Here is a 25,340-nt window from a genome sequence, read left to right on the forward strand (position 1 = left end):
CAAGCAAAAGACTCAAAAAGACCAAAGCAAATACCTAAGAAGCCACAACAAGGTAGCTATCCTAGCATGTCATATCGAATCCCCAATCATCTTATTGAATTTTGTCTGACTTATCCAAGTTGTTTGATCCTGATGTGTGTTTGTTGTCTTTGTCTACTGGCACCATGGACATAGACAAGTGCTACACAACACCAGTGATCTAGCTAACAGTTAATAGTTCAACCTTTTCCAGAGCAGCGTTTGTGTGTCATGTGTCTGTACTGTTCTACATGTGGTGTCGTCAGAGTAAATGATAACCTTGAACTGAATGACCACACTAAAATGTTCTATTTGTCTGTGTCACTTTCTTCTTGGCCACTGCTCCGTGGTGCAAATCTTCCACCTTGATGATCCCAGCTTCTCTTGCGGCCGAGAACAGAGAGACCATCGCTGAAAATGTTGTCGTACTAAAGGATGCTCAAGAAGTAAAGATCTTTAAGCTCCATCACACAGAAGAGAAAGCTGGGACAGTTGAAAAAGAAATTGGAGAGAGAAAGGAAGACCAGAGCCAACAGAACATTCTTACTAAGGAAGAGAAAGTTGGGACAGTTGAAAAAGAAATTGGAGAGAGAAAGGAAGACCAGAGCCAACAGAACATTCTTACACAGGAAAAGGGGAATGTTCATACATGGTACGTTGAAGGCCGCCCAGTTAGCAGTCCTGAGCCCTTTGAGAAAACCGAATTATCTTGCATAGACAACGATGGTAACACATTGGTGGAACATTTTGACCCTGAACACAAAACCACACTAGCAGGAACTTTAGATACTTACGATGAAAACAAGAAAACCCCAGCAACAGAGGCTATGACAAAGAAACATACTCTGACTGACAAAAGTGATTTGCAAATACAACTCAAAGAGGTAGAAACTGAAGTGTCAATACGTACACACAAAGCATTACCCAAACCAAGTTGGCAAGCTGATCCTGCTGAAGAGTCACATCCTTCTCAAACTGCTGTTTCCCATCTCATAAGAGGCAGTCCTCCCACTGAAGAGCTGGTAACATCTCCAGCTGACAAAGTCAAAGATGTGTCTTGTGAGGAAAGTGCAGAGAAATCACCTTTAAAGAACAGAATGTCCCCTCAAGAAGAATCCGTCCTGTCTAAAACAGAACTCCGCCGTGTTCAAGTCCATAAACCCTTGAAGGACACGGCTCCATCAGCAAGGAGTACAATGTTTCCTTTAGGGGAAGCATCTCCTCTTAAAGTAGATACTTCCTCAAACAATGTGTCCTCACCCAAACTTGTTGGACCACAGCCGAAACCTCTTACAACTGAGATGCATCTCTCTTCACCACGAAAACATGAAGATTGTGCTGAAACACATTTCACGGAAGAACGGACAAGAACTGAGCAGTCAGCAGGGAAAGAAGATGGCGGAAAGCAGAGTCAAGTAAAGAAATCACAGATGGAAAAGTTGATGCTTCATAAAGGTATTGAGGCCATGATCCACCCTCTTCCAAGACTTGCTCATGGTCTGAACCATGTTTTCTTCCCCTACTTACACAAACTAAACCCTTTTGTCACTTTTCAATATTATCACTTGACTTCCACTCATCTTCACTCCTACCTGGTTGGGTTATTTTGTGGATAGTTGTTTGTTGTGCATCTACCTCAACATGTATTCAGTACTATACTCACATAGTCTTGTTTGATGTGGTGTTTGGACTGAGCTTGTTCTGGCCATAATCCTGGCATCTCTTGTTCCTGAAGCGTCTCCTCCAGAGACAAAACCATCTATGGCAGTACCTTCACCGCCCACAGAGAAAGTTGCTCCACCTTCAGGTAATGGTTAATAGTTTTTGTGGTTTGCTGTAGTCTCTGTACATGTTTGTCTTTTTGTGACAATACATGTCTCAAGTCTTTTCTTTGTGGCTGACGTGTCTTGGTGTCTTTGGTATTCTTTATGTCAAAATATATCCTTCAGAGAAGAAAGAGTTGAAAGGCTTGGCTCCTTCTGGTCTAGACCACAAAGTATCTCCTCCCGCAGGTACATCTTTAATAACTTCCTCTTTAAAGAAATGTGTCTTGTTCAAATTGGCTGAGCGGTCCGATCTCTTCTGTATGTTTGTGTCTACATGTCCATTTGCTGATCTTTGTCCTTGTGTGGTTTTCTGGGTGTGATCATTGTTTTGTTCTATCTTTAAGTGCCTCCTCCAAAGGAGAAGAAAGTGCCTGCACCCGCACCAAAGCCTCCAGCTGAACTCATTCCTTCTCCAGGTAGTGTCATGTTGTGTCCGCCATCCATAGTGCATAAATACTTTCTTTGCCGTGGCATCAAAATATATCTAGTTTGGTTTGAGTCTTAAAGTGCGTTTAATGTTGTTGCCATGTTTGTGGTCCATCTTGTTCTGGCAGAGGAGAAACCTTTGGAACCATCTTCTGTTGTGAAGGATGTGTCTTCACCTACAGGTAACAATTGTCACCAAGGTGGTGAAAAAAAATGTGTTGTTATGCACTGAACATTTACCAATATTTCTGTATAAAAAAAAATATCTTGATTTCAACTCTTCACAAATGTGAAAAACTTTGGCAATAACTGTACTAACATTTATTTCATTTAACTGCAGACAAGGAACCAGTTAAAGCTCCAGGACCAACTAAAGGTATACTCATGTTTACTATGAAAGAACAAAAAACTATATGTTGCGCTGAATTGTGTTGTTTGTCACTCAGTTTTGAATATGTGTCTATGTGTGCTTGTATGTAAACAATCAAACAATCATTTATTTGCTGCATCAATCACAGCGCCTGCTACAAAGAAAGTTAAGAGTCCTCTTCAATCGGCAAAAGGGACAAAAACGACAGCAACACAGAAGATGAAGCGTACAGTTACCTTCAATACCAAAGAGAAGGAAGCGATAGGGGAAGTCATCAGGTTGAAAAAAGTTCCAGGAAAACCTGCAGCAGCTGAGAAAGATGTACACAGTCAAAAGGCAGAGGTGACTAAGCATTTTGACCAAGAACTCAGTGTTCATGCTTTACACGACCGGGAAGATCGGGAGTTAATAACACACAGAAGATCCTTCACTACAGAAACTAGTCAACTTGACCCTTGTGAAGATCAAGAACATAAAGAGGTCGTTCTTCTGGAAGAAAAACAGGAACAAATCAATGAAAAACACATAATGGTCAAAGTGTCAACCACTGATCAAAAAGACACTAAAGTGCTTATTGCAGATACGCAGAATGAATCAGTTAAACTAAGACTATTTGAAAAAATCAAAACAGAATGCGAAGAAACACATTATATCAAACAGAAAAGTGGTCCCACCAAGCCAGAAGAACAACACGTTCGTAAAGAAGATGTCACCGAAATGACAGTTCTACTTTCTGATAGCGAGCACAGAGAGTTAACACTCCCGACAACTGAACAAGTCTTTATGTCAAATAAAGAGGCATCAACAACCATGAGGCCACCTAAAGATGTGCAGTATGGACATGGCAAAGAAGAGGTACGGAAGCCAGATGTGTCTAAAAAGACAAAAGAGGCAGACGATCAAGAAACAACAGTGAAACATTCTGAACCTGAGAGTGGACTCAGTCCGGAAAAGACAGTTCAACTCACCGCTAGTGCAAAATTCACAAAAGTTGGAGACGCTGCTTCCAGGGGTCCTGATTTAACACCTGGTGTTTGCAAAGAGTTGAAAAAGAAAGCTGATCTTGAGCCTCCAAAGGAGGAATATGTTAAAGCTCAACTAGTGTCTCCATCAGACAAGTTGCAAGTGAAACTAGAGCCTAAAGTTGTGCAGTATGGACAGGGCGATGAAGAGGTACTTGAGCCAGATGTGTCCAAAAAGACAAAAGAGGAAGAGGATCAAGAAACAACAGTGAAAGACTCTGAACCTGATAGTGGACCCAGTCCGAAAAAGACAGTTCACCCCACCACCAGTGCGAAATCCACAAAAGTTGGAGGCACTGCTTCCAGGGGTCCTGATTTAGCACTTGGTGTAAGCAAAGAGTTGAAAAAGAAAGCTCACATTGAGCCTCCAAAGGAGGAAGATGTTAAAGCTCAACTAGTGTCTCCATCAGACAAGTTGCAAGTGAAACTAGAGCCTAAAGTTGTGCAGTATGGACAGGGCGATGAAGAGGTACTTGAGCCAGATGTGTCAGAAAAGACAAAAGAGGAAGAGGATCAAGAAACAATAACAGTGAAACATTCTGAGCCTGATAGTGGACTCAGTCCGAAAAAGACAGTTCAACCCACCACCAGTGCGAAATCCACAAAAGTTGGAGGCACGGCTTCCAGGGGTCCTGATTTTGCCCCTGGTGTTTGCAAAGAGTTGAAAAAGGAAGCTGACATTGAGCCTCCGAAGGAGGAACATGTTAAAGCTCAACTATTGTCTCATTTAGACACCGTGCAAATGACTCTGAAGCCTGAAGTCCAAATAGAAGCAAAAGTGTCAGAGAAAGACGACACGCTTGTGGATACAAAAGTACTCAGTCACAAAAGAGATGGACGCTCTAAAAAATGTACGCAAGACGAACAAAAGCCTACAAGAGAGGAGCAGGGACCGGCTATTGTTCCTAAGGATGTCAGTGTCAGAATAATGACAGACATAATTCCACAAACAGAAGATGAACATGAAGTCCCACAGAGAAAAACAGATACCGTCAAAACAGTTGCCAAACTCCAGAGGACCTCATCACCTCGACCAAGTACAGAAAATGTTGAAGTTGAGCAGACTTTGAAAGACATTGAAAACTTTGAAGGAAAAAGGAAGACAGTTGAACTAACAAACAAGGTTGATGAGCCAAAACCCAGAGAACTCTTTGATAAAACTGCTTCTCCGAAGGTAAAAACCTTTTCAAAAACCGTTTCACCAAAAATGTCTGACGTTTCAAAGAAACCTTCCCCAGAGGAGGCCTCTCACCTGGATGAAACTGACAGTGTGAGGGTTCCCCTAATGAAAGAGGTCTCTCCAAGCGCAGTACAGGTGAAGAAAATTCCCACCCAGGTAGAGGAGGAAGTATTTGAAGATGAAGTCGAAGACGAGGACACGCAAGCGGATGAGGAGGCCTGGGGCTGGGAGCTGGTTCCCTTAGAGAGCTGGCAAGGTGAAGGGATGGATGGATCGCTGCAGACTCCAGGCATGCCTGACAGCCAACAAGGTGAGGCTACGTCTAGACAATTCCCACCCAATGAGTGGAGCCCCGCCCCCCCCCGCCCCCGCACAGTCCCATGCACGATCGACCATCCACAACAACTTGTTTCATCCTAATTTCACACTTTCAAGTCACCTGATCCAACTCTTTTGACAATACCATTGTCCTCTTCATCAGAATCATCATCATCTTCACTCTCATCCTTGGTTTGCAGAGTTAATCAAACGTGTTTGTTGTCCTTCTAAATGTCGTCTGTCCGTCTTCAATGTCGATGCTATTGTTTAAAAAGAAATATCAGGTCCTTGGAAAAAACTGAATATGTAACAGCCAATCTTTCCATGACTTATCCAGATGGCAAACCAGCAGAAGAACCTGCCAAAGGACTCGGACGAGGATTTCGGGGTGAGAACTATCGGTCTTCATGCAGTCAGACATGATTGTTTATCGTTTATGGTTATCTGCGTCATTTTTATTAACGTCTTAAAAGTCTTTCAGCTTTTTTTAAGTATCTTCCTCCACAAGACTTTCTTTGTCCTAAACTCTTTACATTCAAACATCGCTGATTCTTCCATCACTTCCTACTTCCTCTTCTTAAAAGTAACCAGCTGTGTTTTTATTTCGGCCATTGCAGTGAGACAAACACCCTCTCCCGGTGACGGGGGCCGGGGGCGGGGCCTGAGGCCCGGTGGGAAAGGCCCTTCGCCACCGGAAGAACCTTTTGGCGGATTCAAGCTCAAAGCCGTCCCACTTAAGTTTATCAAGAAGATTCAGGACATCGTGCTGCAGGAAGCAGAATCTATCGGCTCGTCGGCCGTGTTCGAGTGTATGGTGTCGCCGTCCACTGCTATCACCACGTGGATGAAAGAAGACATTCCCCTGCGTGAGGGCCCCAAGTACCATCTCACATCTGACGGCAAAGATCGTACGATAACGGTCAAAGATGTCCAGCTGTCGGACACTGGAGTGTACACCTGTGTCGCCAAGAACGCTGGCAAGGAAATCACCTGCACCGCTAAACTGGTTGTTGAAGGTTAGGTCATTGATCTCCTTTATGGTTCAGGTACGGAATCCCGGTATTCTAGAGAATTGTAATGATTATTGTTCATGTGCAGAGCTGCCGGTGAAGTGGATCAAAGAGTTGGAAGTGGACACGTCGTGTACGAAAGGCCAGCCCATGTACCTCACATGTGAGCTCAACAAGGAGAGGGACACCGTCTGGAAGCGTGGTGGGGTGCAACTGAAGAGACAGTTGGGGAAGGTGGCCATCAACGTGATCGGCATGCAGCACGCCGTGACTATTCAGAATTCCATGGAGGAGGACGCTGGCGTTTACACATGCGAGGTGGTGGGGCAGGAGGACATCACCACCAGCACCAATGTCAAAGTGATCGGTAAGGAGCGTACACGGCATGAGGAGACCTCTTTAGCGTCTTGTCTCAGGAGACTTCAAAATGTGTCCAATAAAAAGTATGTGGACATATACACCTCTTCAATCTCTGGAGTTGACACTTTTGCTTACCTATCTACAGTGGTGGTCAAAAGTGTACATACACTTGTAAAGAACATCATGTCATGGCTGTCTTGACTTTACAATCATTTCTACAACTCTTATTTTTTTGTGATGTAGTGATTGGAGCACATACTTGTTGCTCACAAAAAACATTCATGAAGTTTGCTTCTTTTATGAATTTATTATGGCTCTACTCCGCTGCCCGGATCATAGTCTGTTTAAAGGCCTACTGAAATGATTTTTTTTTTATTTAAACGGGGATAGTAGATCCATTCTATGTGTCATACTTGATCATTTCGCGATATTGCCATATTTTTGCTGAAAGGATTTAGTAGAGAAAATTGACAATAAAGTTCGCAACTTTTGCTCGCTGATAAAAAAAAGTCTTGCCTGTAGCGGAAGTAGCGTGACGTCACAGGAGCTAGTATTCCTCACAATTCCCCGTTGTTTACAATGGAGCGAGAGAGATTCGGACTGAGAAAGCGACGATTACCCCATTAATTTGAGCGAGGATGAAAGATTCGTAGATGAGGAACGTTACAGTGAAGGACTAGAGTGCAGTGCAGGACGTATCTTTTTTCGCTCTGACCGTAACTTAGGTACAAGCTGGCTCATTGGATTCCACACTCTCCTTTTTCTATTGTGGATCACGGATTTGTATTTTAAACCACCTGGGATACTATATCCTCTTGAAAATGAGAGTCCAGAACGCCAAATGGACATTCAGTGCCTTTTATCTCCACGACAATACATCGGTGACACACTTATCTACTGAGCTAACGTGATAGCATCGTTCTCAAATGAAGATAGAAACAAAATAAATAAATCCCTGACTGGAAGGATAGACAGAAGATCAACAATACTATTAAACCATGGACATGTAACTACACGTTTAAAAATTCTCAGCCTGGTAAGGCTTAAAAATGCTGTTGCTAACGACGCTAAGGCTAATTTAGCAACTTAGCAACGGGACCTCACAGAACTATGATAAAACCTTAGCGCTCCACCTACGCCAGCCAGCCCTCATCTTCCCATCAACAGCCGTGCTCACCTGCGTTCCAGCGATCAACGGCGCGACGAAGGACTTCACCCGTGGGTTTGGCGGCAAGCATCGGCTAGGCCAGGGGTCGGCAACCTTTACCACTCAAAGAGCCATTTTGACGAGTTTCACAAATTAAAGATAACAATGGGAGCCGCATAACTCTTTTGAAATTTAAAATGAAATAACGCTGCATGCAAAGCTTTTTTATTACTTTTGGGCTATGTTTAGACCAGGGGTCTCAGACACACGCCCAGGCCCGCACCTTATTAAAACAAATTAATGTTAGTGCGGCCCGCGAGGTGTACATTAACGGTGCTTGTCAGCGCCATACTTGACAACTCTCCCAGTCTTCCCGGGAGACACCCGAAATGTGGGGCGTGTTGGCACTGTCTTTAGCGCCCTTTACAGTCTGCGCACACAGAGTAACTGCTTGGCCACATGTTGAATGCAGCTTCTGCTTTCACACGAAAGTTACAGCAAGGCATACTTAGTCAACAGTCACACAGCTTACACTGACGGTGGCTGTATAAAAACAACTTTAACACAACTTTAACACTGTTACGTTACAAATATGCGCCACACTGTGAACCCACACCAAAAAAGAATGACAAACACATTTCTGGAGAACATCTGGACCGTAACACAACATAAACACAACACATCAAATACCCAGAATCCCATGCAGCCCTAACTCTTTCGGTCTACATTGTACACCCCCACCAAACCCCGCCCACCTCAACCGACGCACGAAGGGGGTGGGGAGGGGGGTTGATGTGATGTGTGTGTGTGTGTGTGTGGGGGGGAGGTGGTGGTAGCGGGGTGTACAATGTAGACTGGAAGAGTTAGAGCTGCATGGGATTCTGGGTATTCGTTCTGTTGTATTTATGTTGTTTAACGGTGCGGATGTTCTCCAGAAATGTGTTTGTCATTCTTTTTTGGTGTGGGTTCACAGTGTGGCGCATATTTGTAACGTAACAGTGTTAAAGTTGTTTTATACGTCAGCCGTCAGTGTAAGCTGTGTGGCTGTTGAGCAAGTATGCCTTGCTGTCTCCTACGTGTGCAAGTAAAAGCTACATACACCATGTGGATGGGCTGGCACGGTGTTTGTACAGGCTATAGAGGATCAGAAACTTCAGTGCTATCATGGCACGCCCTTAATTAAGTTGTAGGGTGTAAATTGGAGAATATTTGCCTCGGGAAATTTTAATTTAGTTGTAAGGGTGAAAACTGGAGAATATTTATCCCGGGAGAGGCACTGAGATCCGTAAGTCTCCTGGGAAAATTGGGAGGGTCGGCAAGTATGCAGCTGAGCCGCATCAGAGTGGGCAAAGAGCCGCATGCGGCTCCGGAGCCGCGGGTTGCCGACCCCTGGGCTAGGCGTAGTAAGTAGTCCTTGTTGTGTTGCTGTAAGTATTGTACTTAGCCGCTAAGACACCGATCGATCCCACCTACGCCAGCCAGCCCTCATCTGCTCATCAACACCCGTGCTCACCTGCGTTCCAGCGATCGACGGAGCGACGAAGGACTTCACCCGATCACCGATGCGGTCGGCGGCTAGCGTCGGATGGCGCGTCTTCTATCCAAGTCAAAGTCCTCCTGGTTGTGTTGCTGCAGCCAGCCGCTAATACACCGATCCCACCTACAGCTTTCTTCTTTGCAGTCTCCATTGTTCATTAAACAAATTCCAAAAGATTCACCAACACAGATGTCCAGAATACTGTGGAATTTTGAGATGAAAACAGAGCTTTTTTGTATTGGATTCAATGGGATACCAATACTTCCGTTTCAACCATTGACGTCACGCGCATACGTCATCATACATAGACGTTTTCAACCGGAAGTTTAGCGGGAAGTTTAAAATGTCACTTTATAAGTTAACCCGGCCGTATTGGCATGTATTGCAATGTTAAGATTTCATCATTGATATATAAACTATCAGACTGCGTGGTCGCTAGTAGTGGCTTTCAGTAGGCCTTTAAGGTGAAGTGGAGTGGTTATGTTTTTTGCCGACACATATTGGCCGCAATAATTCATTGAGTTAAGTCATGACACAGTAAATTGAATGATGCAGACACGTTACTTACTGGATACTTTCTAACATGCCTTGGAGACTTTGTATGTGTCAGTAATATGCAACTATGATTATTGACACATGTGCTGTTTTAGACTGCAATATTGTTCAAGTAAGGACACTAATAACGTATGCTTAGCTGTTGTGTAGCTGCTAGCTCTTAAGAGCTTATAGCCTATGCCATGTTTACCTTTTGTAAAGGACTTGACTGAATTACAAGAAAAGACCAACCTTGTGTGCTTATACTGTTCGGCTGTCCATCTTTGCCCACATGAATGTCTTGCAGGAGCGACTGTATCAGGGCTTATGTCGGACATTTTGCATCAATACTTATTATTTTGCTGCTATCCGATATCGATATCGGATCAAAATAACCCCTGGTATTAACACAACCCCTCAAAAATGTGATTTGTACTTTGAAAAACTTTAAAGTGTATTTAACTTTTAAGTTGTAACGCATAAACTAATGTAGGCTACAATAGTACAAACTACAAAAGCAGTGAAGTTGTCACGTTGTGTAAATGCTCAATAAAAAGAGAATACAACAAATCCTTTTCAACTTATAATTATAAGTTATTATTATAATTAATTGAACACACTTCAAAGACACGATATGTCATGTTCAAACTGGTCAAGTTTGTTATGTTTTGCAAATATTCGCTCATTTGGAATTTGATGCCTGCGACATGTTTCCAAAAAAGCTGGCACAAGTGGCAAAAAAGAGTGAGAAAGTTGAGGAATGCACATCAAAGACTTATTTGGAACATCCCACAGGTGAACAGGCTAATTGGGAACAGGTGGGTGCCATGATTGGGCATAAAAGCAGCTTCCAGTCATTCACAAACAAGGACGGGGCGAGGGTCACCACTTTGTCAACAAATGCCTGAGCAAATTGTTTAAAGAACAACATTTCTCAACAAGGAATTTAGGGATTTCACCATCTACGCTCCGTAATATCATCAAAAGGTTCAGAGAATCTGGAGAAATCACTGCACGTAAGCCATGATATTACACACCTTGGATCCCTCAGGCGGTACAGCATCAAAAAGCCACATTAGTGTGTAAAGGATATCCCCACATGGGCTCAGGAACACTTCAGAAAACCACTGTCAGTAACTACAGTTGGTCGCTACATCTGTACGTGCAAGTTAAAGGCCTACTGAAATAAATTTTTTTTATTTAAACGGGGATAGCAGATCTATTCTATGTGTCATACTTGATCATTTTGCGATATTGCCATATTTTTGCTGAAAGGATTTAGTATAGAACAACGACGATAAAGATTGCAACTTTTGGTATCTGATAAAAAAAAGGCTTGCCCCTACCGGAAGTAGCGTGACGTAGTCAGTTGAACATATACGCAAAGTTGCGCACATACGGTCAAGCGATCAAATGTTTAGAAGCCAAAGCTGCATACTCACAGTAGCACGTCTGCGTCTTTGTCATCCAAATCAAAGTAATCCTGGTAAGAGTCTGTGTTGTCCCAGTTCTCTACAGGCGTCTGTGTATCGAAGTCAAAAGTCCTCCTGGTTAGAGTCTCTGTTATCCGAGTTCTTCCATCTTGACTGCATCTTTCGGAAATGTAAACAAAGAAGCGCCGGCTGTGTACTGTTGTTGCTGACTACGTTCGAAAAATACGTCCATTTCGCAGCGACAACTTTCTTCTTTGCTTGCTCAGCTTCCTTCTCCATAATGCAATGAACATGATTGCAACAGATTCACGAACACAGATGTCCAGAATACTGTGGAATTATGAAATGAAAACAGAGCTTTTTCGTATTGGCTTCAATGTGGAAGGCATACCCGTGTTCCCCGGGCTACGTCACGCGCATACGTCATCCTCAGAGGCGTTTTGAACCGGAAGTTTAGCGGCAAATTTAAAATGTCACTTTATAAGTTAACCCGGCCGTATTGGCATGTGTTATAATGTTAAGATTTCATCATTGATATATAAACTATCAGACTGCGTGGTCGCTAGTAGTGGCTTTCAGTAGGCCTTTAAAACTCCACTATGCAAAGCCATTTATCAACAACACCCAGAAACGCTTTGCTGGGCCCGAGCTTATCTAAGATGGACTGATGCAAAGTGGAAAAGTGTTCTGTGGTCTGACGAGTCCACATTTCAAATTGTTTTTGGAAACTGTGGACGTCGTGTCCTCCGGAACAAAGAGGAAAAGAACCACCCGGGCTGTTCTAGGGTGAAAGTGTAAAAGGCAACATGTGTGATGGTATGGGGGTGTATTAGTGGCCAAGACATGGGTAACTTACACATCTGTGAAGGCACCATTAATGCTGAAAGGTACATACAGCTTTTGGAGCAACATATGTTGCCATCCAAGCAACGTTATCATGGACGCCCCTGCTTATTTCAGCAAGACGATGCCATTGAAAAGGTGTGGTGCAATATGAAGGCTAAAATATGAGAAGGGAGACTGTTGAACAACTTAAGCTGTACATCAAGCAAGAATGGGAAAGAATTCCACGTCAAAAATGTGTCTCCTCACTTCCCAAACCTTTACTGAGTGTTGTTAAAAGGAAAGGCCATGTAACACACTGGTAAACATGCCTTTTTTGCAATGTGTCTATTCAATTGAATATAAGTTGAAAAGGATTTACAAATGTACATATAAAACCATTTATAACTAAGACTAGAGTATCATGTTTGTTAGGCGTGAACATATCTTGTGCTCTTATCCGCCCAGAGGTCATCAAAGACTGGCTGGTGAAGCCTCTGAGGGACCAGCACGTAAGACCCAAGTCCAAGGCAATATTCCGATGTCAGCTTTTCAAGGAAACGCCCAACTGGAAGTGGTACAAAGGCGAAACCGAGCTGGCACCTTCCGAAAAGGTGGAGATCGTCAAAGATGGCATCTTGATGACTCTCACCATCAATAACTGCCAGCCGGACGACGTGGCGGATTATACCGTGGAAGTGGAAGGCCGCAAGTACATGGCCAAGCTGAGCCTTGGAGGTGCGGTAGCAGCACAATGATTGACTCACTACCTCAATTTGTGGGTGCCATCCCAAATGAATGTGTCGGATGTGAAAGCCATGAAAAAAGACATCTTACTGGTACTCTTGTTGTGTGGTTCAGAGCGGGAAGCGGAGATCCTGAAGCCACTTGTTAGCCTCGAAGTGGTTGAGAAAGAAGAAGCCAACTTTGACACGGAGATTTCAGAGGACGACGTCGTTGGGGAATGGAAACTTCAGGGACAAGTGCTGACGCGATCTCCGGTAAGTTCTGCCGCTCCCTGTGCAGCATATGGACTCATGGTGGTTGCAAGTGTGTGTGTAAAGTTAAAGTTAAAGTTAAAGTACCAATGATTGTCACACACACTAGGTGTGGTGAAATTTGTCCTCTGCATTTGACCCATCCCCTTGTTCACCCCCCGGGAGGTGAGGGGAGCAGTGGGCAGCAGCGGCTGCTCCATTACTAATGATTCATGTAACTATAGCTGAAAAAATAGTACAATAGCAATAGGAGAGACTATTCATCCCTGAACACCACGGAGTTCATGTAGGCTTAATGATGCACTTACATTATTATATCATCTATCAGAGACAGAAACTCTTCATTTAACATAATGTCCTTTTTTGCTGCTTCAACACAGCTCAATCAACACAGAAAAAGGTGAAGTGAAATAACAGACAGACAGGGCTTTGCTGTCCGTAACACACACGCACACACTCCGCAAAATGAGCTAACGTTACGCTAAAAGCTAATTAGCCTTCACCTCAAGCCAGGACTGCGAGCGAGCTGAGCTGCAGTTTAACGTTTCTAGAAGGTCAACATAGTGATGTTACTAGTAGTTGACTGGGAGGTGTTTATTATCATTTGGGGAGAGTACGCTGCCTTATGCGCACCTGCTAAACACCTACCTGCTCATCACGACGCTGGAGCACTGACACCATGCGCTCTGAATACGCACTGCTGATTGGCTGTTACCGCTTTGTATGTAACCAATCAGATGGTTGTGTGGGTGGGACAATGCCGGGTGCTGCAGAGGCTGAACGAAGCGGAGCAGCTTGTTAAGACTTTAGCTTAGGCGGCTACTTAATATGTTCGTGTGGAAACTCGTTCGGTACACCTCCGAACCGAACCGAAACCCCCATACCGAAGCGGTTCAATACAAATACACGTACCGTTACACACCTACATGAGCGGGTACGAGGTTACAATGTTGTTTGCCGGCACCAGGTTCTGTAGATTGTATAAAATTGTGTTTTGAGCGCGAGATGCCTTTTTCCCCAGACGTGTGACATCAAAGCCGAAGGGACCAAACGTTTCCTGGCCTTAAAGAATGTCCAGCTGGACCAGGCGGGCGAAGTGTCCTATCAGGCTTTAAACGCCATCACCAGCGCCATGTTGACCGTCAAAGGTAAGCCCGGGAAAAATGTGCGATGTTTGTGTGCGTGTCGAAGCAGTAACCCACCAAAATGATTCAAACCTGGCAGAGATCGAAATGGGCTTTGTTGAGCCTGTCAAGGACGTTTCTGTTCCTGAAAAGAAACAAGCTAAGTTTGAATGCACCATCACCAAGGACGTGTCAAAGGTCTTGTGGTTCAGAGGGGCAGAGATTGTCGTCTCAGGCCCCAAATATGAAATGATCGACGATGGAAAGAAACACATGCTGATCATAAACAGCTGTGAGTTTGACGATGAGTCTGAGTACACAATAGAAGTTTTGGGTCAGAGATCAACTGGTCGGCTGACTGTGGAAGGTAAGTCCAATGCGATCACCTCCGTGGTGTTTCTTGCTCAAAGTGCTCGCTTGTGCGGGTCTCCTCTTTAACGAGCGTGGCAAATCCTGCTGTATTCCAGGCACCAGACTTAAAATTGTGAGGCAACTTGAAGACCAAACTGTCAAAGAAGGTAAAACGGCTCGCTTTGAGCTGGAGCTGACTCTTGACAACGTACCCGTGGTTTGGTACCGCAATGAAGTCAAACTACACTTGAGCCGAACGGTGATCACTCATGTGGAAGGAAAGACGCATGTTCTAGAAATGAAGGAGGTGACACTTGATGATGTCTGCCAGATTAAGGCAGAGGCTAAAGGAATAGTCTCAATGGCAAAGCTGACAGTCATAGGTAACACTTTTTTATTTTTGTTATTTTTGCATGTTGGTTTGATAATCAGTTTACAAGCTGTTTTAAATCCCTGAGAATGAGGTCCACCGTAATTGACCAGACCAATCAGTGGGCGGCAGTCCTTCACAACGACATTAAAATTTGACTCTTCTAAACTTGACTGGACTGTGTCGTTGCAGAGGGTGATGCTGTGTTTGTGGTGAAACTCCAAGACTACACGGCCACTGAAAAAGACCCGGTCTCTCTGGACTGTGAGCTCAGCAAAGATGTGCCTGTTGTTTGGTATTACGAGGAAAAGGAGATTATTGCCTCCAAGACGGTGGTAATAAAGACAGAGACCACTCGAAGGTCTTTGGTCCTGAGGAAAGTGGAGCTGAGCAGTAAGGGGAAGTACACCTGTGACTGTGGAACCGACAAGACGGTGGCTAACCTCAATATTGAAGGTTAAACTTAACTGTCACTTTGATGAAAATTGTCTTTGCTCATGGTTCTTATATTTGCACTTTTATGTGTCTTTGGTAGCTCGCAAGGTCAAATTGATTCGACCGATTTACGGTGTAGAGCTTTTTGATGGAGAAACGGCTCGTTTTGAGGTGGAGATCTCTGTGGACGATGTGCACGGGCAGTGGCAACTGAATGGCGTAGTCCTGAGTCCTTCTTCTGTGAGAGCCTCTTCTGCTGACTCTTCACATCTGCTTGTTTCATCTTTCAAGTGTCTTGGATTCAGGGATGATTATCTTTAAATCGGCAGGATGTGGACATCATCGAAGAGGGAGGCAAACACACGCTGATCCTGTACAACTGTAAAGTGCCCATGACGGGCGAAGTGGTTTATACGGCTGCCAACGCAAAGTGTGCTGCCAACTTGCATATCAAAGGTGACTCACCGACTGTCAAGTTTTTAGAAAATTCCAAGAAGTCTGTTTCGACAAGTTCAGAATTAAATGTCTTGGAATATTCAGCGTTTAAATGAACAAAGTCTTTTGAACCAGATTCATGTAGTCCAGCCGCAGTTCACCTTAAGTCACAGGACAACAACTTCACTTTTTTCGTCTTTCAGAACTTCCTCTCAACTTCCTGACGCCGCTGAGTGACGTGCATGTGTACGAGACAGACCCAGCCAGGTTTGAGGTGGAAGTGTCGAGAGCCCCGAAGAGCTTCCGCTGGCTGAAGGGTTCACAGGAGCTGCAGACTGACGACAAGTATGAAATAATCCAGGACGGGAACACGTACGCCCTGCTGATCCCATCGGCTGCCTATGAAGACGAAGCCACGTACATGTTTGAAGCAGATGACAAGAGAACGACCGGCAAGCTGGTCATCCAAGGTACCACATAGTATCTGGTAGATTGAAAAACAAGGAGAAGGCCATCGATTACCGTGCAGAGAAAAGGGGACTGTGGTTCCTCAACCACAAAAAATGTCTTGAGGTTTTTTTTGGGCTTTTCTTGTGACAGGTATCCGCCTGAAGTTTGTTAAACCCATCAAGGACGTGACGGTGAAGGAACGTGAAACGGCAGAGTTCAGCGTGCAACTCTCTCACGAAAAGATACCGGTGGTCTGGTACAAGAACGACGTGCGCCTTCACCCAAGCAAGGTGGTGCACATGTCGGAACAGGGAACCGTCCACACGCTGACCCTCAAGGAGGTCGTTATGGACGACACGTCCATGATCAAGGTGGAGGCCATGGACAAGAGTGTCAGCGCCATGCTCACCGTCATCGGTTAGTGTCCCGGAATCCACAATGCGGTGCTTCCTAGTGTTAGCTCTCATCTTCTTTTAGGATCTTCCAGTATTGCAAAGTCCCAACAGATGAGGTTTTTGTTTTTTGAATGGTTATCATCGGCTTTACTAACACTTCAACAAGTATGCTGCGTACACTGTGTACTTAGTTTCTGAGTCGGTGTAGTATAGCGACCATTGAGTGCAACATCCTGGTACCACAGTGTATTGCCGTACTTCTCAGCGTAAACACACTCATGCGCTCAACAGACTTAAGTGTAAGTACCAAAGTACAACAGTTGAAACCCAGAAGAGAAGCGCCTATCTTTTCTTGTCTATCCCAACCTCGCCAGCTTGCCACTGAAACATGTTTCTCCGCAGAGGGCGACTTGTACTTCACCACCAAACTACAGAATTGCTCGGCTGTGGAAAAGGACCAAGTGAAGCTCGTGTGCGAGCTGAGCAGAGCCGCCGCAGACGTCAAATGGTACATGGGCGATAAAGAGCTCACACCCTCCAAAAACATCGCTCTGACCAGGGACGGCAAGAAACGTATCCTGACTATCCGCAAGGCTGAGAAGAGCGACATGGGCGAGTACTCCTGTGACTGCGGCTCGGACCAAACTACCGCTAATCTCAACATTGAAGGTAAAATGCATTGCTAACTCATACTATACTGCTATGAGAATGCTAGCACTGAGTTAACAAGTAGGGGAAGGTGGGGCTAGAAGTCACAAAACTTGTATTTCTTGTCTCATAGACTCGTCATAATTTAAAAAACTTTTCCAGATCAAAATGTTAAATAAGAACTCAAGTAATAACAGAGCAGGTAATATTTCATGTAACTATGTTTATTACCAAATATTTACAATTTTAGTGTTCACTATCAAGTGAGACTTTTTACCCCAGCTGTAGGGTAAATTGTCACAGTGCATGGGGTAAATTGTCTCACTCTATTTGATCCACGCCATTTGTACACGATCATTCTCTGGATTGAAGTTGCTTCGGCTGTTCTCAATTATATGGTTTTATTTCTATCAAGAAAACCTCTAGCCCAGTCAGATCCAGCCATCTCGTATTCGATCCAGGGTGGTGGTATATTGGTAACTTTGTTTGCCAGTGCCATTTGATATGCCAGCTTTCTTAAATCCGTAATTGTAATTCCATAGAATATTTTTGCATCTTTTTTTACATACTCTACCAAACTATCCTCTATCGTTTTAGTCAGCACTTGGCGGTGAGATGTGTAACCCAGTTAAACGTCATTCAGACTGTTGTTATTGGCTATGTAAACTTTAACATAGCGACCTAAGGTTTTATAGTTTACGTCAGGGGTCACCAAGGTGGTGCCCGCGGGCACCAGGTAGCCCGTAAGGACCAGATGAGTAGCCCGCTGGCCTGTTCTAAAAATAGCTCAAATAGCAGCACTTACCAGTGAGCTGCCTCTATTTTTTAAATTGTATTTATTTACTAGCAAGCTGGTCTCGCTTTGCCCGACATTTTTAATTCTAAGAGAGACAAAACTCAAATAGAATTTGAAAATCCAAGAAAATATTTTAAAGACTTGGTCTTCACTTGTTTGAATAAATGCATTTTTTTTTTTACTTTACTTCATATAACTTTCAGAAAGACAATTTTAGAGAAAAAAATACAACCTTATAATAATTTTAGGATTTTTAAACACATTTACCTTTTTACCTTTTAAATTCCTTCCTCTTCTTTCCTGACAATTTAAATCAATGTTCAAGTAAATTTATTTGTTTTATTGTAAAGAATAATAAATACATTTTAATTTAATTCTTCATTTTAGCTTCTGTTTTTTCGACGAAGAATATTTGTGAAATATTTCTTCAAACTTATTATGATTAAAATTCAAAAAAATTATTCTGGCAAATCTAGAAAATCTGTAGAATCAAATTTAAATCTTATTTCAAAGTCTTTTGAATTTCTTTTAAAATTTTTGTTCTGGAAAATCTAGAAGAAATAATGATTTGTCTTTGTTAGAAATATAGCTTGGTCCAATTTGTTATATATTCTAACAAAGTGCAGATTGGATTTTAACCTATTTAAAACATGTCATCAAAATTGTAAAATTAATCTTAATCAGGAAAATTGACTAATGATGTTCCATAAATTATTTTTTAAATTTTCTCAAAAAGATTCGAATTAGCTAGTTTTTCCTCTTCTTTTTTTCGGTTGAATTTTGAATTTTAAAGAGTCGAAATTGAAAATAAACTATGTTTCAAAATTTAATTGTCATTTTTTTCTTGTTTTCTCCTCTTTGAAACCGTTCAATTAAGTGTAAATATCATTAATTATTAATAATAACATAGAGTTAAAGGTAAATTGAGCAAATTGGCTATTTCTGGCAATTTATTGAAGTGTGTATCAAACTGGTAGCCCTTCGCATTAATCACTACCCAAGAAGTAGCTCTTGCTTTCAAAAAGGTTGCTGACCCCTGGTTTACGTCATTGATGCTGGCTGATTTTCTGATGCTTAGACCGCCTTTAACAACAGCTTCAGCAGCAGCTCCAGCAGCAGCTTCAGCAGCAGCTTCAGCAGCAGCCTCCATCGCATCTTTCGAAAACCGTCCACGTTCTGTTTTTCGTTTGTAGTCCCGCATCTGCAAAGAAATATTATTTTAGGTTGTACAAATAGACTCAGCTTAGCCTAAACATAACAGAAATGTACAATTATTCCAGTAAAATGATGGAGACATGTTACTCTCGACTCTTGGGGTAAGTTGTCACACAGTGTGACAACTTACCCCAAGGCAACTTCTGGTTCAAAACGTCATATTTGGGTCGACACGCTTTACATATCTAAACTAGAACTTATCCCATCCATTACTTATGTTTTTCACTATTTATTGCAACAAAAAGATTACGTTTATGATTACAAACATTAGTGTAACATCAAAATTCCTACCTTGAGCAAATCGTCTTCATAAGAAGGTAAAAATCACTGTAACTGTTTTTCTGATTCTGCTGCTAGAAACAAGATGGCTGACACTCACGCTTGAACAGAAGTATGTTTCCCGGATGTTATGACTTTAACAGGTTGCTCCCTCTACTGGAGATGCTGATAATAGGCTTGTGACAACTTACCCCTGTGACTTTTAGCCCCACCTTCCCCTACACGTGAAGAATGCTGGCATTGAGTCAACAGGTCAGAAATACTTTACTAATCCCCGAGGGGAAATTAAGATTTTCAGCACAATTCTATTCAAGAGCAGACAAACATTACGCCCCGAACAAGGTGAGAAACAAGTAAACGCTTAAAAAAAAATCAGTCTCAGCCTGGGCCCCTGGACAGGGGGTCACATAAACATGTGTGTAAGAGGGTAACATCAAAGGACATTAAAGACATTAAAAGAGCAGAGCTGATGCAGCCAGCCACTTCTACACACAGCCACAAAAATAAAACAACAACAACAAAACCTTTTACACTGTGGTGGCCTCTGCGGTGTTCCAAGCCATTGTCTGCTGGGGTGGGGGGAGCATGGCCAGAGACAGGAGCAGACCCAACAAATCAATCAATCAATCAATCAATGTTTATTTATATAGCCCTAAATCACAAGTGTCTCAAAGGGCTGTACAAGCCACAACGACATCCTCGGTACAGAGCCCACATACGGGCAAGGAAAACTCACCCCAGTGGGACGTCAATGTGAATGACTATGAGAAACCTTGGAGAGGACCGCATATGTGGGTAACCCCCCCCCCTCTAGGGGAGACCGAAAGCAATGGATGTCGAGTGGGTCTGACATAATATTGTGAAAGTCCAGTCCACAGTGGATCCAACACATCAGCGAGAGTCCAGTCCACAGCGGGGCCAACAGGAAACCATCCCGAGCGGAGACGGGTCAGCAGCGTAGAGATGTCTCCAACCGATGCACAGGCTAGCGGTCCACCCCGGGTCCCGACTCTGGACAACCAGCACTTCATCCGTGGCCACCGGACCTGTGCAACTCCCCCTCCGTAAGGGAGAGGGGAGCAGAGGAGAAAAGAAATGGCAGATCAACTGGTCTTAAAAGGGAGTCTATTTAAAGGCTAGAATATATAAATGAGTTTTAAGATGGGACTTAAATGCTTCTACTGAGGTAGCATCTCTAGCTTTTACCAGGAGGGCATTCCATAGTATTGGAGCCCGAATAGAAAACACTCTATAGCCCGCAGACTTTTTTTGGGCTCTGGGAATCACTAATAAGCCGGAGTTCTTTGAACGCAGATTTCTTGCCGGGACATATGGTACAATACAATCAGCAAGATAGGCAGGAGCTAAACCGTGTAATATTTTATACGTAAGTAGTAAAACCTTAAAGTCGCATCTTAGGTGCACAGGAAGCCAGTGCAAGTGAGCCAGTATAGGTATATATATATATGTATGTATATATGTACAGGTATATACAGTATAGGCGTAATATGATCAAACTTTCTTGTTTTTGTCAAAAGTCTAGCAGCCGCATTTTGTACCAACTGTAATCTTTTAATGCTAGTGTAGTGGATTGTCCGAAGCTTAAACAGGCAACAAAAGTAGTTTAGTACAACAAATGTATTTACCCATTATCAGAAGTGCAGGTTGAATTAAGTTGGCCGTGCAGACAGACCACGTGTTACTCCGGAGTAAACAAGACACACACAAGCCAAAATCACTGTCGAGTTCCGGTCTTCTGCCATTTTTTATATGTCTCTTGTGCGTCATTGTTCCTTATCGAGTGCGTCAATGTCTGGTTGTTTTCCCTATCTGTTCCATAACAACTCGAATCCTTTAGACAGTCAACACATTCTGTAGACAGGTTGGCACGACTTAATATTCACTTTTGTCCCACAACTGGTCCATTCAATGGCACAAAATACAAGAGAATTGAAAATGAGCGGACATTCTTAAAAGACAAGAAATATAGGTCAAAAGGTCAGAAATTCTACGACACTAGACATAGGAAGGCCCGAAAATAAAACGTTACAGTAATCGAGACGAGATGTAACGAACGCATGAATAATGACCTCAGCGTCGCTTGTGGACAAAATGGAGCGAATTTTAGCGATATTACGGAGATGAAAGAAGGCCGTTTTAGTAACACTCTTAATGTGCGACTCAAACGAGAGAGTTGTTTTAGTAACACTCTTAATGTGCGACTCAAACGAGAGAGTTGTTTTAGTAACACTCTTAATGTGCGACTCAAACGAGAGAGTTGTTTTAGTAACACTCTTAATGTGCGACTCAAACGAGAGAGTTGTTTTAGTAACACTCTTAATGTGCGACTCAAACGAGAGAGTTGTTTTAGTAACACTCTTAATGTGTGACTCAAAGGAGAGAGTTGTTTTAGTAACACTCTTAATGTGCGACTCAAACGAGAGAGTTGTTTTAGTAACACTCTTAATGTGTGACTCAAACGAGAGAGTTGTTTTAGTAACACTCTTAATGTGTGACTCAAACGAGAGAGTTGTTTTAGTAACACTCTTAACGTGCGACTCAAACGAGAGAGTTGTTTTAGTAACACTCTTAACGTGCGACTCAAACGAGAGAGTTGTTTTAGTAACACTCTTAACGTGCGACTCAAACGAGAGAGTTGTTTTAGTAACACTCTTAACGTGCGACTCAAACGAGAGAGTTGTTTTAGTAACACTCTTAATGTGTGACTCAAACGAGAGAGTTGTTTTAGTAACACTCTTAATGTGTGACTCAAACGAGAGAGTTGTTTTAGTAACACTCTTAATGTGCGACTCAAACGAGAGAGTTGTTTTAGTAACACTCTTAATGTGCGACTCAAACGAGAGAGTTGTTTTAGTAACACTCTTAACGTGCGACTCAAACGAGAGAGTTGTTTTAGTAACACTCTTAATGTGCGACTCAAACGAGAGAGTTGTTTTAGTAACACTCTTAATGTGTGACTCAAACGAGAGAGTTGTTTTAGTAACACTCTTAATGTGCGACTCAAACGAGAGAGTTGTTTTAGTAACACTCTTAATGTGCGACTCAAACGAGAGAGTTGTTTTAGTAACACTCTTAATGTGCGACTCAAACGAGAGAGTTGTTTTAGTAACACTCTTAATGTGCGACTCAAAGGAGAGAGTTGTTTTAGTAACACTCTTAATGTGTGACTCAAACGAGAGAGTTGTTTTAGTAACACTCTTAATGTGCGACTCAAACGAGAGAGTTGTTTTAGTAACACTCTTAATGTGCGACTCAAACGAGAGAGTTGTTTTAGTAACACTCTTAATGTGCGACTCAAACGAGAGAGTTGTTTTAGTAACACTCTTAATGTGCGACTCAAACGAGAGAGTTGTTTTAGTAACACTCTTAATGTGCGACTCAAACGAGAGAGTTGTTTAGTAACACTCTTAATGTGCGACTCAAACGAGAGAGTTGTTTTAGTAACACTCTTAATGTGCGAGTCAAAGGAGAGAGTTGTTTTAGTAACACTCTTAATGTGTGACTCAAAGGAGAGAGTTGTTTTAGTAACACTCTTAATGTGTGACTCAAACGAGAGAGTTGTTTTAGTAACACTCTTAATGTGCGACTCAAACGAGAGAGTTGTTTTAGTACCACTCTTAATGTGTGACTCAAACGAGAGAGTTGTTTTAGTAACACTCTTAATGTGTGACTCAAACGAGAGAGTTGTTTTAGTAACACTCTTAATGTGCGACTCAAACGAGAGAGTTGTTTTAGTAACACTCTTAATGTGTGACTCAAAGGAGAGAGTTGTTTTAGTAACACTCTTAATGTGTGACTCAAACGAGAGAGTTGTTTTAGTAACACTCTTAATGTGCGACTCAAACGAGAGAGTTGTTTTAGTAACACTCTTAATGTGCGACTCAAACGAGAGAGTTGTTTTAGTAACACTCTTAATGTGCGACTCAAACGAGAGAGTTGTTTTAGTAACACTCTTAATGTGCGACTCAAACGAGAGAGTTGTTTTAGTAACACTCTTAATGTGCGACTCAAACGAGAGAGTTGTTTTAGTAACACTCTTAATGTGCGAGTCAAAGGAGAGAGTTGTTTTAGTAACACTCTTAATGTGTGACTCAAAGGAGAGAGTTGTTTTAGTAACACTCTTAATGTGTGACTCAAACGAGAGAGTTGTTTTAGTAACACTCTTAATGTGCGACTCAAACGAGAGAGTTGTTTTAGTACCACTCTTAATGTGTGACTCAAACGAGAGAGTTGTTTTAGTAACACTCTTAATGTGTGACTCAAACGAGAGAGTTGTTTTAGTAACACTCTTAATGTGCGACTCAAACGAGAGAGTTGTTTTAGTAACACTCTTAATGTGTGACTCAAACGAGAGAGTTGTTTTAGTAACACTCTTAATGTGTGACTCAAAGGAGAGAGTAGTTTTAGTAACACTCTTAATGTGCGACTCAAACGAGAGAGTTGTTTTAGTAACACTCTTAATGTGCGAGTCAAAGGAGAGAGTTGTTTTAGTAACACTCTTAATGTGCGACTCAAACGAGAGAGTTGTTTTAGTAACACTCTTAATGTGCGACTCAAACGAGAGAGTTGTTTTAGTAACACTCTTAATGTGCGACTCAAACGAGAGAGTTGTTTTAGTAACACTCTTAATGTGCGAGTCAAAGGAGAGAGTTGTTTTAGTAACACTCTTAATGTGTGACTCAAAGGAGAGAGTTGTTTTAGTAACACTCTTAATGTGTGACTCAAACGAGAGAGTTGTTTTAGTAACACTCTTAATGTGCGACTCAAACGAGAGAGTTGTTTTAGTACCACTCTTAATGTGTGACTCAAACGAGAGAGTTGTTTTAGTAACACTCTTAATGTGTGACTCAAACGAGAGAGTTGTTTTAGTAACACTCTTAATGTGCGACTCAAACGAGAGAGTTGTTTTAGTAACACTCTTAATGTGTGACTCAAACGAGAGAGTTGTTTTAGTAACACTCTTAATGTGTGACTCAAAGGAGAGAGTAGTTTTAGTAACACTCTTAATGTGCGACTCAAACGAGAGAGTTGTTTTAGTAACACTCTTAATGTGCGAGTCAAAGGAGAGAGTTGTTTTAGTAACACTCTTAATGTGTGACTCAAACGAGAGAGTTGTTTTAGTAACACTCTTAATGTGTGACTCAAAGGAGAGAGTTGTTTTAGTAACACTCTTAATGTGTGACTCAAACGAGAGAGTTGGGTGGAAGATAATACCCAGATTCTTTACCGAGTCTCCTTGTTTAATTGTTTGGTTGTCAAATGTTAAGGTGGTATTATTAAATAGATGTTGGTGTCCAGCAGGACCGATAATCAGCATTTCCGTTTTCTTAGCGTTGAGTTGCCAAAAGTTAGCGGACATCCATTGTTTAATTTCATTTAACATTTGAACTCTCAGGCGGATGCTAGGAATGTTAGCAGCGTTCTCTGGTTGACTGTCATTTCTTTGTCTGGGTCTCTGTTCTTCAGCGCGTGACATCAAGGTGGTTCGTCCACTCTACAGCGTCGAGGTGACCGAAACGGAGATGGCCAGATTTGAGATAGAGATTTCTGAGGACGATGTCCAAGGAAACTGGAAGATGAAAGGAGAAGATTTGCGCCCGTCAACGGTGAGTCCATCTTTAGTCGTTATCAGGAAGCAATTCAAAGTGTTTGCAAACATGAAAGTTGGAAGTGGTACACGAGCCGTTTCCGGGAAGGTGGTTGGTTGACTTCCAGTTTTGCAGTGTTGTGTCTATCGTCTTCTTTTTCGTTTCTTCCTTTTCCCTTGACCACGGTTTGGAAGAAATGTCACAAAAAAGCCAAAGAACAAGCAGAACATGC

General features: G+C 42.6%; 1 protein-coding gene across 1 annotated transcript in view; it reads left to right on the forward strand.

The window, feature by feature from the left end:
* Positions 1-25,340, forward strand: part of LOC133665260 (titin-like) — a 205,645-nt gene that overhangs the window by 68,017 nt on the left and 112,288 nt on the right. The window contains 21 exon segments of the mRNA XM_062070512.1: positions 397-1,515; positions 1,754-1,825; positions 1,968-2,030; positions 2,189-2,260; positions 2,399-2,452; positions 3,272-5,152; positions 5,498-5,548; positions 5,778-6,176; positions 6,259-6,537; positions 12,472-12,741; positions 12,865-13,004; positions 14,023-14,149; positions 14,226-14,492; positions 14,593-14,859; positions 15,039-15,302; positions 15,382-15,521; positions 15,611-15,737; positions 15,920-16,186; positions 16,317-16,583; positions 16,964-17,230; positions 24,987-25,126. Of these exon segments, the coding sequence (XP_061926496.1) occupies positions 397-1,515; positions 1,754-1,825; positions 1,968-2,030; positions 2,189-2,260; positions 2,399-2,452; positions 3,272-5,152; positions 5,498-5,548; positions 5,778-6,176; positions 6,259-6,537; positions 12,472-12,741; positions 12,865-13,004; positions 14,023-14,149; positions 14,226-14,492; positions 14,593-14,859; positions 15,039-15,302; positions 15,382-15,521; positions 15,611-15,737; positions 15,920-16,186; positions 16,317-16,583; positions 16,964-17,230; positions 24,987-25,126 (6,533 nt within the window).

The sequence above is a fragment of the Entelurus aequoreus genome, linkage group LG14 (assembly GCF_033978785.1).
Source record: "Entelurus aequoreus isolate RoL-2023_Sb linkage group LG14, RoL_Eaeq_v1.1, whole genome shotgun sequence".
Classification (NCBI taxonomy): Eukaryota; Metazoa; Chordata; class Actinopteri; order Syngnathiformes; family Syngnathidae; genus Entelurus; species Entelurus aequoreus.